Source organism: Dryobates pubescens, chromosome 15 (genome assembly GCF_014839835.1).
Source record: "Dryobates pubescens isolate bDryPub1 chromosome 15, bDryPub1.pri, whole genome shotgun sequence".
NCBI classification, from domain to species: Eukaryota; Metazoa; Chordata; class Aves; order Piciformes; family Picidae; genus Dryobates; species Dryobates pubescens.
The window spans coordinates 9,385,133-9,400,765 of record NC_071626.1 but is presented as its reverse complement, the minus strand read 5'-3'; the positions used below and the strand labels follow the sequence as shown (position 1 = coordinate 9,400,765).

Genomic DNA, 15,633 nt, shown 5'->3' with positions numbered 1-15,633 from the left:
TGACTCACCCTTCTCTTTCAGACCATATTTCTCAATTATCTCCTTCCAGCACTCACACTGCATTCCTATTATCACCTCCCCATGCCATGCCATGGCCAAGTCCTGGCACCCCTCTTGCTTAGTGTTTCCTTCTGGCCATCTGTGATTTCCAGCTGCAACAGACACTTCCAGCCACCACAAATCCTTCCAGCCCTCCAGCCCTGTTTCCAGCGTGCAGAAGCTCTTTCCTCCACATCTGAGTCTAACTACTCACAGAATCAACCCACCCCATTCAGTTTCTGCAGATGTGTCTCCATCCTCCCTGGCCTTGGTGCCTTTACACCCTTCCAGTGCTCTTTCTTGCAGTCTTGTTTTGCTCTGAATGCTTTTCCCCTCACTGTTCCTCTAAATGTGGGCCAAGCTGTAATGATGCAGCACATGGAAAAACACCTTTCTCCTGTGATCTTAGACAGCCCCTGGAATTAATTCCTGGAAAGCTGTTCTTGGCCTTTCTGAATAATGCTTTCCTGCAAACACACAGTCAAGGTGACAACTGGGGAGCAGAAGAGCGGAGCGGTGGCTGGGGAAGAGTGCTGCAGTGATTGATTGGCCACCTGAAATTCAGGAAAATTGTCAATCCCACACTTTTCCTGTGCTCTGTGCTGCTGTTTGGATTGCAGCTCACTCAGCAGGGTAGACATATTAGTTTCTCTATTGCTTCTTTTCCCAACAGCAAAACAGCTGCTCTGCTCTGCTCTTGGCAATTGTTTCCTTTGAGACTATTGAGTAGGGTTGCAATGGAGGTGTCTCAGCTAGAGAACACTCTGCAACATTCAGCTCCAACACCAAGCCTGTTCACAGCTGCTGTTAGCCCAAACCCTTGCACTCCATGACAGACCTTGTCATCCTCCCTGCTCTTCAAAACCTCCTATTGAACTTTTCTTTGAATTATCTCTTCTTTGAAAGGAATACATGGCTCCTACTTTTGGAAACACAAGTGGAGCTGGAGAGTTTTAAACACCTCCATGACTGGAAGACTTAGGGGTCTACCCCACTGTGCAATCTCTCCCAGCCTGGGAGATGTGAAGGGACCTAGATCTGGTTATTTCTTGAGGGAACAGCTGCTCCCTCTCCACTTCTGTTGTTTTGCAGGTCAACTTAAAATTTCTCTTTGTGCTGCATACACTGAGATGATAGGGCTCCAGGCAGGTGAATTATCTGAGGAATATCTGGGACAAAGCCTTCTGTACCAAGCTGTGGCATCTCTCCACATCCCAAAAGCACAAATTGCAGGGATGCTCTGAAGCAAGTTGGAGGAGATAGAAGCCTGGAGATAACTGTTCCTAGACTTTTCCTCTCCCCTAGCTGCATTTCAACAGTATATTGGGGATCTCTGTCTCTCATTCAATTGTTTCCTCTGAACACCAGCCCCTCTTGCTGTCCTCAAAATACTCTAAACCAGCTCTACACCCTGCTTACAATATCCCCACTGCCTGTGACCAAGTATGGACACTGAAATACAGGGAAATTATCCATTCTGGGGTCATGTCATTCAGGAAAACTTCATAGTTGCTTCAAACTATTCCCTGCACTTCATTTCACCTCTCAAGCACCATTCCTTAGTCTCTGAATATTTGAGATATTCTGACTCCCCCTCTTCCACCTTCCTGTGAGAAGCCATTCTTTTCTGCTTGTGTCCTTTCAAGTGCTATTGATCTTGAAGCTCCCCAATTACAACTTTTCATGTGATGGTGACACCTTAAGAGACAACAGCAGCTGCCTATAAAGGGCCTCTGCCATCTGTTTCCTCTGCCACTTCTTTGAGACAGCTCTAGCTATATACAGAAAAATATTTATCACAGTTCATTCACTCCTTCACTCAAAAATGAGCAAAGAGGAAAATGTCTTCTTTCATGGTTCTGCCACTGCCCTTCAAAAACCCATGACCCTCAGCCTAAGGAAAAGGGCAATGCTTGAGTCTAAAGGGAAGCAGCAGAAATTCTTGATGATTGATCCCTTGAGACCCTGTCTTCTGAAGGCAATTCTGGGGGGCATCTGCATTTGGAAATGACTCTTCATGTCTGTCTGAAAGGCAAAAGTCAGAGCCAGGCCACTTCATCTCAACCACCAAGCTTTCATGCCAACCATATATCTGAAAAGAGATGCACGTGTGCATGTGGTACATACATGCAAATACACTTAGCTGTTGATCCTTTCCCAGCAACTCTCCATAGACTGAATGGGATGGATCAAAGGGGAATAGCTTCTACCCAGAAGGAATATGAGCTAGAAATGTAAAAGGAAGAGAAGAAATAACATCAGGGGTGGAGGCTCGGGGTGAAAATGACACACATGAGAGATGATGTGAAGAAAGAGGGAAGAAAAGAGCAAACAGTGAATTCTGAAGGGGATCGAAGGAGAGAATGAAGAAAAATTGAAACTGAGAATGGTAAAAAAATAAATTAAGTCTGAGAATGAAAAAGAAAAAAAAAAAACCAACCAAAAAATCAATTGAAACTAAGAATGGGAAGTGTTCAGCAACACCTTCAGGAGGAAATAAAGCTCTAGGAATAGGTTCTCTGAAATTTATTGGTTAGAATCACAGAATGGTCTGGGTTGGAAGGGACCTCCAAGGATCATCTAGTCCAACCCCCTGTGCAGTAAGCAGGGGCATTCTCAATTAGATCTGGTTGTCCAGAGCCCTCTTGAGCCTCACCTTGAGTATCTCCAGGGCTGGGCTACAATGGGCAGGTCATAGTATGGTCGCAAGAGCCAGCAAAGAGGGTTGCATCAAAAGCGGTTTGAGTGACAGTGCTTGGTTTATAATACTGAACATGATCATAAACCCGGGAAATACTCAGTGTGGAAGCATGATCCATTGCACTGCAGCTGCACTGGTGTGATGGCATAAACAAGATCCGAGGAGAGGAGCTCCCTGAGCGGTGAAACATTTAAGAATGGAACGTAGTTATGAAGCAGTGGGAGGAGAAAAATAAAACAGACACTAAAAAAAAAATCATGTTCAGGAGGAGAATGAAAACTGAGAAATGAGGGAAAAAAAATCAGAAAGGGATAGAAAATCCATGGGGACGGAGGTGGATTGTGTTATTCCTTATCTGACAGACTGTGTACTTCATACAACAAGTTAAATCAGAAATTTATAGTTGTTTGCTTCCAGCAGAAACACACATCAGGAAAACTTCCTACCCATGGACAGGATGGTGTTTTCTTCTCCAGTTTTTGCGTGCCAGTCTAATTTTCTGGTTTTCACAGCTAGCAGGCAGGGGATAAATGCTCTGGGGGAATAGGAGGTGCAGGATGAACTCCATACATTCCTCCGGAGAGTAGGAAGTTTGGTAGGAAGCTCGCATAAAGATCTCAGCGGCCTGTGCCACAAAACCAGAGGTGGATTTCACCTGTCCTGCAGGGCTTGTTATGGAAACTCTGATTGTGTAGTTTGGAATTTTAGGGGAGAGCTTTTTTTGTAACACAGAGAGGGCAAATGGGGCCGGGAGTCAGAAAGCTGTCAGTAAATAGAAGAGATTCAACAAAAGACAGGGATGCAAAAAGAGGAAAAAGAGAAAGGCAAATGCCAGAAGGTGGACAGTCCCCTCTGCTGTTTTACCTGCTCACCGATCCAAGGTGAGGAGTCCTTAAGAGGATTTTTGCCCCTTGAGGAGGGCAGTCAGGATGATTTTTTTCTAAAGAGAGTGAAAGACGATGCAAACAGAAATAGTTAAAAGAGGAACTGCTGGACTGGGTGAGCAGCTGGCCTAAAGAAGTACAGAATCTCGTTAACTTCGCACCCACTCACAATGGAAGAGAATTCAGCCCCTAGTCTGTCGTGTGTGACACCAGCAAACAGGGACAGGCAGTGACCTTGGGAGCGTGGCTCTTTCAAGCACGCACAACCCTTCCTCTGCCTCATTCTCCCCTTGTCTACCCCGACAGCGTAAGCAGCGTGGCTCCATGCGAGTCAATGAGGTTGCATCAGTGCAAATGAGGGGAGAATAAGGCCTTCATCTCTTGTGCATAGAAACACTACAGCACCGTACGTCATCAGATGCCAGTTCAGTAATCATTTCCACAGATACAAGAGAAAAGAGACAACCTCGTTTCTAATTTAGTCATGATAGCATCAAAGAGACGCAGAGCCTATCGCTTTCTGGGAAGCAGGGACTTCAACAATAATAATTCTTCACACATATATAGCACCTTCATTGCTAACTACTTACTTTATACCCTGGGGTGTGAAGAAAAAGGACTCCACTTAATTCCATATGCTCTTAATTGCTCTCTATCCCAGATCCTTCCCAGAAAAAAACACATGATAGAAATACCTAAGCTTGCCGTTAATTTGTCAAATTAGGGCAGTCATTGACACCGGCAGCAACGCCGGCCCCAGTTCGCATCATATATTGCAACTGCAGAGCATAGCATCTAGAAACAAAAGGAACACCAGACTAAGTAAATCTGAGCTCCATTGAATCCCTGACAAATGTCTCAAGGAAGAGGCAAGCTCCACATGGCAGTCGGATAGGGGACCGGCTGCCCTTGTGAAACGTTACCCTGGCTTTGATGGCGGCTGGTTTTAATTGCTGAGTTACGAAACACCCCAAATGCTGTTCGCATCCATCGGGAAGATGTTTGATTTTCGTGGGCTCTGTCGTAAATGTCCACTTGATTGCTAAACGCCGCTAAAATCTTGGCCGCGGGAGCTCCGGTGGCAATGAGCTCCACGGCTCTGGTACGCATCAAATGAGAAAGCTTTAACTGGGTCTCCAGTGACTCACGTCAGGTCCTCTTGTCTCTGTGTTACAAAATGGGGAAATCAAGAGCTACTGATCCATCTTCTCTAGCCCATTCATTATTCAATACAATCCAATCACTTTCCCTCTCATTCACCTCTTGTTCCAGGTAAACATGTCTAATCTTGCAGGCTGCCATCAACACATGGTCTTTTCTACACCTCCTTGTCCCTGTCCCCCTTTTATGAACCCCTTTCTGACTTTGTAATCCCCTCCCTTGGGTAGCCTGTGCTCCTGCACTCTGTGTTTTCCTCTCTGCTCTAGTCTTTATGCCTGTAAGACATCGTGGTTCATGTAAAGCCCTGCATGTTACACAGTTCTCCCTTCCCTTTCAGCCAGTGGTATCTTCTGGCCTGACTTGCTGAGGTTTGTTCAGCCACTCTTCGAGATCCAGTGGGTCTGGAGACCTCAGCCCCACATCCCTCACCACCTTAGGCATTCCTGAGGATCTCAGAGAAAATCATACTCCTGCAAACAGCTTGGAAAGGACAATTGCTTGCTGAGAGACTTTTTTCCTGACAACTGGAGCTCCTTCACTGTAGTGCACAACAACTGCCCCAGGGTTGTGGCTACAGAGACCCTTATTTTCCATTTGGATTCTGGCCTGATCTGTGTCTGAGGGTTGCCAGAGAGGGTATTTAGGGCTGTCGTGAGCTCCTTCCAGCCCAGTTGCTGGCTGCATGCAGATGAGCCAGCTCATCGACTGAGCTGCCAGTGAGCCCTCCGGCCACGAGTGGTTGGAGGCAGCAAAGTGGAGGGATGTTGGCTTGACCACAGGCAACAAGCAATGAAAGAAGCAGAAGGAGGGCCTTGAATCTCTTTCCCCTCATAGGTAGACAGGCTGCCCTGGGGGCAAAAGAAGACAGCAACTGGTGTCCCACACTGTTTTGAGGAGGGGGCACACTGGTCAGAGGAAGCAGGGTCAAAGCCAGAGAGAGGATGTAAAAGAGTTGCCTTAGAGCATAGAGGCAACATAGCTCCAAAAGAATGGGGTTCTTCAGCTGGAGGAATGACTGCATGTGAGATGGGAGAAAGCCAGGGGGAAATGAGGGCAGAGGGAAGAGAAAGAGGACAGAGAGATGAGACAGCAGGAGCAAAGGGGACAGAGAAGAGCAAGGACGAGATAATGTAACAGAGGGAAGAGCAAGGGGGATGGGCCTCACAGAACTCGGAGAGAAACAGGGAGAAATAATGAAGGAGAAGCTGCTCTTGAGAGAAAGCACAGAAGAGACATGAAGATGAAAGAGAAAAATAAAGATGAAAAACAGGGGAGGGAAACGAGAACAAATTTAAATGGAGATGGATAGAATGAGTCAAAGATGGAGGGCAAAGAAAAAAATGGGGTCCTACAGGCAAGGGGAAAATAACTTTTAGATGTATTGTATTTACAATACGTTCTGTGCATGCCTGACCTGCTCTGCGCTCTGTGTTTCTCCTGCCGGGTAGCTGTCGCCCTAGGATGGGGGCTGCGGGGAGAGGAGAGAAAGCGAGAGCCCCGCTGCTAACCCATTCCCTTGGCAGCAGCCCTCCTTGCCTTCCCGAGAGCCCCCTGCAAGGGGAAAGGTTTCGTGCCCGTGAAAAGCAGCAGCACATCCCCTGACAACGGGTGCAATATGGAAGGGAGAAGCAGTGCAGAATGGAGCAGCGAGGGCTCCCCCTGGGATAAACCGGGTATGCTTGATTGGGAATCTGCTCTTAAAACAGGGGCAGGGGGCAGAGCCAGCTGAGAGCCTGAAATGTTTCCTGCTCCCCCCGGCAACCCCCTCACTGCTGCTTTTAAATTAAATAAATATGGAGATTCTGCTGTCAAACCTCAGCAGTCTTCCTCCCCCAAAAAACTCCTGCTTAGATCGTAGCAAGCGGCAGCAAAGTGGGGCTGGGGCTCAGAGGGCTGCAAGGGGAAAATGATGGGTTAAAAGGGAAACGCTGGATAGGAATAGCTCCTGGTCTTCCTGGCAAAGAGACATTTGTTCTATCTCTGTGTAATTTCTTTCTACATTACTGCTGCCACACTGCATCTCCATGTCCCTCCCACTGCATTTCACTCTCACTCTCTTCAGCAAGGCAATTTCTGGTGCATTTCAGGACAATATTAACCCATTCCTCTTTCTCTGTCAGTAGGAAGATTTGTAGTTTAAAAGCAATTCAAAAGTCAGTTCTAGCAACTCACTGCTGAGGAACCACATTTCCTTGTCAAACCTTACAAAGGAGTTTCACTTGCAGGTTTCAGTCCCGAAATCCCTGCCTTCTCAGTGACTTGCAGTCAGGTGTGAGTTTAAGTTGCAAGGAGAACCAAACCTACCCAAGTCTGGGATCTTGAATAGTTATCCCTCACCATCCACCAGCCCACTTTTCAAAATCCTTCATCTTCCTCTTCATCCATGGCCTGTTCCGCTCTGCATCCTCCTCCCTGGTAGATGCAATGCCAATAGCCTTTGCCTCCTGCTGCATCTCAGAGCTGTGCTAGGCTGCTCCTTGTCCTGAACCACGAAGATATGGAGACCCTGACTTAATCTGTAGCTATTTTCTCTGTGGGTTCAGAGAAGTCCCTAGATTAGGACAGCAAGAGTCAGGGGAAAGGACCCAAGCAGATTCATGGATCTTTGGAATTAGAATGGCATGTAATTCCACAGCACAGAACTGGAAATAGAGAAACAAAGGGAAAAAGAAAGGAAATTGGGAAAAGTAAGAGGGAAGATAAGGGGAAAAACCACTCATAAGATGGGTGTGAAAGGAAAGAGGTGGCCCAGGAGCAAAGAGCAGTGGGAGAAGGCAGCACGAGGAAGCAACGCAGCGCCAGAATTGTCTGGCAGAAGCTTGTTCACTGCTTGTGCCCTGCCTCACTTTGCTGTCAGCTCTTCATTTCTGCAAACACTGAAACTGCACTTAACTCTCATGCACTGTTCAGATATAACAAGCTGGAAGGGAACTGATCTGCTCATTAATTTTCCTTGGGAAGGGTCTCCAGGCAGGAACTATTTTCTGCACCAACATCCATTCAATTACTTGCCTTCACACCAGTCAGATCTACAGGGATGTCTAACCCCATGCACATCACTCATGCCTGCCTGCCCTGGACTCTTCTCTCCCTTCTTCTCAGTATAAAAGCCTCCCAGACCTATCCCTTTCCTAATAATAATGACAACATGACAAAACCAATAACCTGCAAATACAAAGTACATTTCATTTGCTTGCTTCTTAAGACCCTGATAAGGCATCGTCGCTCACTTCTTGAGATCCTGTAGGAGATCTACAGGAGCTAATGAAAGAATTAGACAAGGCATCACTCATAATAAAAAGTGGTTATAAAGCATTTGGTGCCAAAAAGGAATTAGGCTGGAAGATCTGCAGCCATTTCAAAGTTGTATCCATGTGTGGCACGGATACCAGCGCTAGAACAAGAGGACGCAGTCTCAAGCTGTGCCAGGGGAAGTTTAGGCTCGAGGTGAGGAGAAAGTTCTTCACAGGGAGAGTGATTGGCCATTGCAATGTGCTGCCCAGGGAGGTGGTGGAGTCACCACCCCTGGAGGTGTTCAAAAAAGGATTGGACGTGGCACTTGAAGCCATGGTTTAGTTAGTCATGAGGTGTTGGGTGATCTCTGATGATCTCTGAGGTCTTTTCCAACCTTATTGATTCTATGATTCTTGCAGATCTCAGGTGCTCGGTGTACGTGTGTGGCTTGTGCCTATGCATTGAAAGCACCAAGAAAGGCCATTTTTCTCGAAGGCTAACGATGTTTGAGAGCCCCTGGAACACATCTGGGCAGCTCCAAACTCTGAGACAGGATTATCTTGAGAAAGATTAGGAAAACAGTCAGAAGTGAGATCTGCAGTTTCACAAACTGACACCACCTTTCTGCTTTAGCCCCATCGTGGAGCAGGGTTTACTGTAGGACACATGAAGGGAGAAAGAAATTCTGATAGAGGAGGAACATCCCACATGACACTCTTCTTTGAAGAAATACAAAGATCTGAAAAATTATGACTGAAAATCCATTGTGGGGAACTGAATGACTGGAGAGAAGGGAACCAGAAAACAGAAAGCCTCAGGACCAAATTCTCCAAGAGGGGCTTGTAATGTGTCTGTGTGTACAGCATGAGAATGAACCCCTGTGTCCATTTTTGCTACTGGATAGCTTGGTCAGGAAGAGAAAAGACAATGTTGCACAATATTTTGAACATAAGGACACTTACACTGTTGACTAAAGCCAGCATCCCCCCACATCCCAAGAAGTTAACCTCATCAGAGACTCCCCACCAGTAGCAGGAGGAAGTATGGGCTACTTCTTTGATTATTTATATGCTACAAAGCCTTTTCCTTTTCACTGCCTGCCCTCACACTGTAGACCTGCCCTGACAGCCACCCCAGATAGCAGAAGCATGTCTGTCCCATGCCCTTTCTCAAGTGCCTGTGTCACACAATGGATAAGGTGTGAGCAGAGTCCAAGGGGTTTGCCCTTTTCACAGCCTCCTGCAGACAAGCCTTTCCCTCCACAAATCCACCCACCCTGTGCTTTATGGGGAAAAGGAGCCTTTGCTGCAGGCATCTCCCTCCTGCTCACCAGCGAGCAGCTTTTACCAGGGAAAGCAAGTCAGCCGGGGACACCTTTCTGATTCCTTCTGCTGGGAAAGAAGATAACCACCCCTAAAGTGATCAGAAGTGACACTAAGGGGCCTGTCATCCAGGGGCTGGTGAGGTTATTTGGCTTTGCTGTTCTGCGAGCAGGAAAATGCAGTCCGTGAAGGCTGTGGGGCTGCAGGAAGAGGCATCTTAGCAGCAGTGGTACCAGACCTGTACCATGCCACCCTGTGAGGTAAACCTGTGGCCGTAGGGCTGGTTTTGGCTCCTGCTGAGATGCTTTTGCTACTGAGCCTTTCTCCAAGTTTTGGTGCAACCGGTGCCCTTAGGCTAGGGACTCAGAGCTGTGCTCAGCTCCTGCGTGGTGCATTGCACCCTCCTACCCCATTCAGTGCTTCTGCCAGCATCCAGGGTCTGGTCAAACAGGCCAGACCAACACTCACAGGGCTGCAGTGAGTGAGAGCACCCTGCCAAGAGCCATGCCACTTGCACTCAGGCTGCGTTTCCCATCCCTCATGTGGGGCTGTAGCCTGAGCTCACCGGAAAGTGGCAATAGGGAGGGCAGTGGTCTGGGCTGGCAGCGCAGCACTGGTGGGGCTGGTGCTGCTTTGGAGCTTTTAATTGGAAGCATCCTGGCACTTTCCTTTGCCATGGAAGCCACTTCTCCACAGTGCCTGTGGGGTCCTGTCAGATGTAAAGGAGAAGGAGCCCCGAGCTCCTCCGATCTGACAAACCTCACCCGCCCCTTCCTCCTCCCCCTCAGACCGCGTCCCTCTGGGTACGGCTCTGTGGGCAGATAGACATGATCTGAATTCACTGGCTCTCCCGGCCGGGGTCCTGATACCTCTTGTCTCCACCCCAGCCTCCCTCCACCCTCCAGCTTGGGGACACGGCTCAGGAAGGGAGTTCTTCCCCGCAGCCTCCCTTTCCCGCATGGCTTTGCATTTGAGCTTCCTTCCCCCCCCCCCCCTTCTCTCATTAATTTTTAATTAAGGAGATGTCTCCTTCCCTGGTTGTAATGAATAGCTGTGTGAAAGGCTTTTCATTTTTTATTGATATATACCTCTATATATTTATCTATTTGGAGGAAATGTGTGCGTGAGAGAGTGTGTTTAAAATATCCCCCATTAAATTACTGCTATTGATTTTCTGGCGTGGAGACAGCATATAGTATTCAGCATAGAGCTCCTCTGCAGGATATGTTAAAAGGCAGCAGTTTGGGTTGACAAAGGGCACTAAATGCAGTATGCGTCAAATAGACCATCGCTCAATGAAGTCACTTAGCTATTCAAAACATGTCCAGCCATCACTCAGCCGTTTGCACCAAGAACGGGGGGGAAATTCGCGCTTCTTCCCGGACACAACCATTTCCAAACAGCAGCTTTAGCTTGCTTTGGTGAGAGGCATCAGGACATACACAGTTTATTCCCCCCCTCCTCCCCCCTGCCTTCCATCTCCCAGTGCTGGTCTTTAGAAAATCAGTTCTGCGGTACCCACTCCCTGTTCTCTACCAAGCAGGAGCTCCAGGCACACCCAGCTCTGGTGGACACTGACAGACACAGACGTTATCCCTGGTTGTCCATAAACCCCCGGCAGCCCACCCTGCAGCTGGGAGCTGATTCATAAACAGGGCTTTTACACTGGGCTGTGATGTGCACTCTTGTGCTCCGGCTCACTCCTTTGCTACGTGTGTAACACAAACCACGCATTTACAGCGCTTGCCCCTATCCCTCCGGCGCGGGCTGAAGACCACCTCCCCAGCCCACAAGTACACCAACAGAAGTACTGAGCAGCACAGATTTAAAAGCGAATCACTGGCCCCCTCTTTTCCTTCCCCCTCCCTTAGGAACGTCTGATTCCAGAAGTTGGCTGCGGCGGTGTCTCTCCTGCCATCAGACATGTCACTGAGTTGCTGTTCAGTTTCACCACATCAGACTTAGGCTGATTTTCCCATGTTTATTTTTAGCCTTTACCATAAACCTTAAAAAAAAAAAAAACAAAAAGGGGAAAAAAAAAAAAAAAAGAAAGAAAAGACCCCAAACAAAACCCTACCCCAAACAACAAACAAAACGGGGGGAAAATCCCAGCCCCAAACCAAGCCAATCAGCCACCAACTAGACCCCTCTGCACCCAGCCCAGTGCGATGTGGTTTCTTACAGACATTACGAAATGCTCTGAACTCTGCTCGAGATGACTGGAATCGTTAGAATCACTGTACCAGGCATTTTGGGCATAACAAGGTTGCTTCCCTTTCCCTCTCTTTTTCCCCTCCTCGAGTGAACTAATAATCACATCCAAATCGCTTTGCAGTCACCCCCTCCCCACATCTCCCTTCGCTCCCCGTCTTGTCTTTGCAGATAAGCCATTTGCAAAGAGAGCAATTATTTCACTCTGTGCCTACAGCCGGAGCGCAGCAATAATACAGCTTTTTGGCATTGCTTTCCCAGGCAGTACAAGCAAGCTGAAGACAGGCAGACTGCACAGTTGCTTTTTGAAAGGGTCTCTTGGTGTTTTTGTAACACACACAGTATTCCAGTTGGAGGGGGAAAGTGACTTTCTGGGGAAGGTGGGGTGCGAGGGGGGGCGGAATGGGAATGGAGATGGGAACGGAACAGAGAATGTTTTGCCTGTCTTCTTGCCTCTGTGCCCTGAGCAACTGAGCCCACCGTTCTTGATCTGTAGTGAAAGGAATGAAATGAGAAAATGGTGGAATGTGGAGGGATTTATTTGAAGGGGGAGAGAAACATGGGGCGGTGGGAGAGGAAAGGGGGGGGTGGGGGTGTGTGGGGGGTGTGGAGATCCGGAATCAAATACCTTCCAGGCAGCAGGTTCTCCATAATCCAGAATGGGTCATGACTTCCTCGTTCTTTTTGCTGGTTTCGTTCTCACTGACAGTTTTAGTCTTGCAAACCCCTCTGGAGTAAAGCCAGTAGTCGGTCCCCACAGCTATGGTCATCAGGCTGAAGGCAGCGAAAGCACCAACGGTGGTTAAAAGCATCTGAACACCTCTGTCAAAGAGCCCCATAATTCTTCATTATACAAATACCCAACCGCCTTCTGATTCTTGGGGTGTGTGTGTTTAATAAAATAAAAAGAGTAATAATTCCGACTAATAATGTAATGGGTGTAGAGAGAGAGAGAGAGAGGTATCAAAAAAGGGAGGTAAGAAAGCCCACGGAAAAGAGTGTAAATTAGAAAGACCACACGGGAAGAGGCTTGCCTTTTAAATCGGAAACGTTCTGGTTGAAATATAAAAAAAAGGAAAGAGGAAAAAGGAGGAAAAAAAAAAAAAAGGCGAGAAAAGAACCAAGAAAAAAAACAAAAAACCAACAACTAAACAAATAAAGAGAGAAACCCCCCCCAAAACGAGACGCCTTAATCCCTTTTTCTAAAATTCTGGTCTCCAGTTTCCATATGTAATGGCTAATTTGGAGATGGCTTCCACAGTGAACAGGGGAGCAGCAGCAGCATCCTCAACACAATCTCTCATTATCTGGACCTAGACAGTTAGAGACTGTAAGAGCAGAGATGCAACCTTCAGTCTTCTTGCTTAGCTCTGCAGCCTGCGCCATGAAAATCCTTTTCCTTCCCAGTTATCTTCCTTGGGTTTTTATTTTTTTTTTTTTCCCGGCAGCGGCAGTCGCTCCAATCCTCTCTCACTTTTTCTTGCTTGCTTCTCCTTCCTTTGGTTCGCTTCTACCACCAAGCCAGACTGCCCAGTATACTGTAAGCCCTTGATTTCAGCTGAACAGGTGCCGAGGTCTCGCCTCCCATGGCTTTTCCGCACAGCCGCGGCGCTCGCTCCCGGCGGAGGTGGGCGAGGAGAGAGAGGGGGGCTCCTGGGGGAGGGGGGAGGGCGGGCGGACGGGGACAGGCGCGGCGCCCCTCCCGGGCGGGGGGCGCGGAGCGGAGCCCGGCTGCGGCACCCCCTGCCCCGCGGCGGCCCCCGGCGACTCCCGGGCCCCGCTACTGCATCAAGGCGGCGGCGGCGACGCGGCGCTGGACGGCTTCCCCGCGGCGACGGTGGCCGGCGGTGCCGCAGGACAGCTCCCCGGGCGGCGGCGGCGGCGGCGGCGGGTCGGGAGCGGCACTGCCGGGCCGGTGGTGCCGCAGGACAGCTCCCCGGGCGGCGGCGGTGCGGGAGGCGCGCAGCCGGGCCCGCGGTGCTGAAGGACAGCTCCCTGCCCGCGCCGCCCGCCCTGCCCGCGCCGCCCGCGCTCCAGCATCCGCGGGCGGCTGCCGCCCTCCTCCGCGCTGCGCGGGCAGGCGGGCGGGCAGGCGGGGAGGGGCGGAGGGGCACCCCCCCTCCCGGCTCCGCTCCCCGCTCTTGGCCCCTGCGAGGGCTGGGTGCTTCCCCACGCTGCCGAGGGGCCCGGAGGAAGGCGTAGCTGGGGCTCTCCCTCTTGCTCGCTTTCTGCCTTTCTATCCCTCCACCTCCGCCCCCCAGCTCAGCCTCCTTCGCAGCCCCGCCAGACGTGCCCAGAGCTGCAAGTGCAGCCCCGCGGTTAGACCTGCACAAAACTTCGGTCAGTCCTTGCTCTCCCCGAAGGACGGGTGAAATGTAACGTGGAAGGGTAATTTGAAAATATGTCTGTTACTATGGCTGTTGTGATGATTGTTAAGTGCTTGCTCTTCGCTCTTGGGTTTGCTGCAAGTTGCATATGTTTCGGTGTTGCTCGTTTCCTGTCCCTCTGTCTACCCCTGACCAGTGTTGTGTGAATCCCCACGTTCCAACTTTGCCTTTGTAGCTCTCTGTGAAATCCCAACGCCTGCTCCAAGAAGCAGACATTTTGGGAAGATTCTTCACCAGAAAGGGCGATTTATTATTACTATTATTTTGTTAAGGAAAGGAAGAACCACACCTGACTTCCTTCGCCCCTGCACTCTCAGCCCCCAGAATGTAATCTGCCTTTCACATCCTTGTTTTACCCAGAAAGATGCATGAGCTGAATGGGTGCAGAGTGAAATTTGTCACTGCTCAAGTTTCCTGTGTCAGACACAACCTGATAGTACCGGGAACGTATACAAAATTGTGCAGTACTGACATCTAAGTCTGTCATAATCCTCTCTCTCTTCCTCAGCAGTATCATTACACCAGGTTAATTACATTAGTCACCTCACAGTTCTATACATGTAGCTGCTCATTAATGCAACAGTCATAAAGAAAGAATCTAATTCTTGATGCTGCCGATTTTGTTTCTCTCTGATCGGATTCATTGTTCAGTGAAGAAGAGACCAGAGGAGCTGCTTTAGGTTCAGTGCTGTTCTGTGTGTGGGAGCAGGCCTGGGGGAAGGAGGTGCTGGGAAGTGGAACCAGTTGGAGGACTTCAGTCACATTGCAATATCTTAATTCCCTGTTTTGTTTCCTCCTCTTCACTTGCAGGACAGTCTGCTCCAGGACTGTTGGGCCTGAAGGTCTCTACAGCAAGCAGCAGAAGGGCGTACAGACCACTGGTCATTTCCTCCACTTGGAGAGCACCATCCAGGCTGTCCTTGAAGCTGATACTGAGATAGAGGTGTTTACTAACAAGCACTCATGGTGACTGACATGAACTGTATGCAGATCTTCACCAGGAGGTAGGAAAAGCCCTGGAAGAGCAGAAGAAGGGATCAAGGTTGATACCACTGAAATATTTTACGGGAACTAACACAGTCCTCACCTAGGAAAATCCTGGCCTTGCCCTCTGTTACAGGAGCTGGGGATTGCTGTCTGTACTCACAGAGATGCCAAATGGCTTAGGATGGATAAAAGGGGAGGAAGCCCCCAATGCACCTTTAGCACTCTGAGTACAGCCTGCTGCAAAAGCGTGGAGGATGGTAGCTGCACACAGGGTCTCTGGGATGTTGTCCTTGGTTCAAAGAAATTTGAGAGGCAGTGAGTTGTAGAGGGCACCCGTAAGCTGGTGGGAGATGATGGCTCTACAGGGATGGTCTGTGTTGAGGAGGAGGCTCTGTGAGGCCCTTCTGAGACATTCTTACTGAAATAAAGAGGAGACCTTAAAGAAGGAAAGCATAAAGGAGGAGTAAGTTATTTTTGGAAATCAAAAACCTTTTATTTCAGTGTTGGTGGCAATCCCCATCCAATCCCACCCCAGTATTAAAGTCTTCTCATTCTTCAAAGGTGGGTAGAAAAGGTGGGCCAGGAACCTGGAAGACACTGCAAAGGAAAAAAAACTGCAGTGGTTACTCTGGCACTCAAATCCATCAGGCACCAACATCATATATGTTGATGGGAAAGACACAGAAATCTGTGGAGCTCATAGCTCC

At 49.0% G+C, this 15,633-nt stretch overlaps 1 protein-coding gene across 2 annotated transcripts in view; it reads right to left on the bottom strand.

The window, feature by feature from the left end:
- The window catches only part of CACNG2 (calcium voltage-gated channel auxiliary subunit gamma 2), a 53,641-nt gene extending 40,218 nt beyond the window's left edge, over positions 1–13,423 (bottom strand). The window contains exons 1-2 of one of the 2 annotated variants that reach the window (XM_054168015.1): positions 12,902–13,423; positions 12,181–12,326 (exon numbers count right to left, since the gene is read on the bottom strand). In XM_054168015.1, coding sequence (XP_054023990.1) covers positions 12,181–12,322 — 142 coding nt within the window. In that variant the 5' untranslated portion in view covers positions 12,323–12,326; positions 12,902–13,423. Of the gene's footprint in view, positions 1–12,180 lie in introns of both variants that reach the window. The other variant, XM_009902590.2, reaches the window with a different exon arrangement.
- Between the last annotated feature and the right edge of the window lie 2,210 nt (positions 13,424–15,633).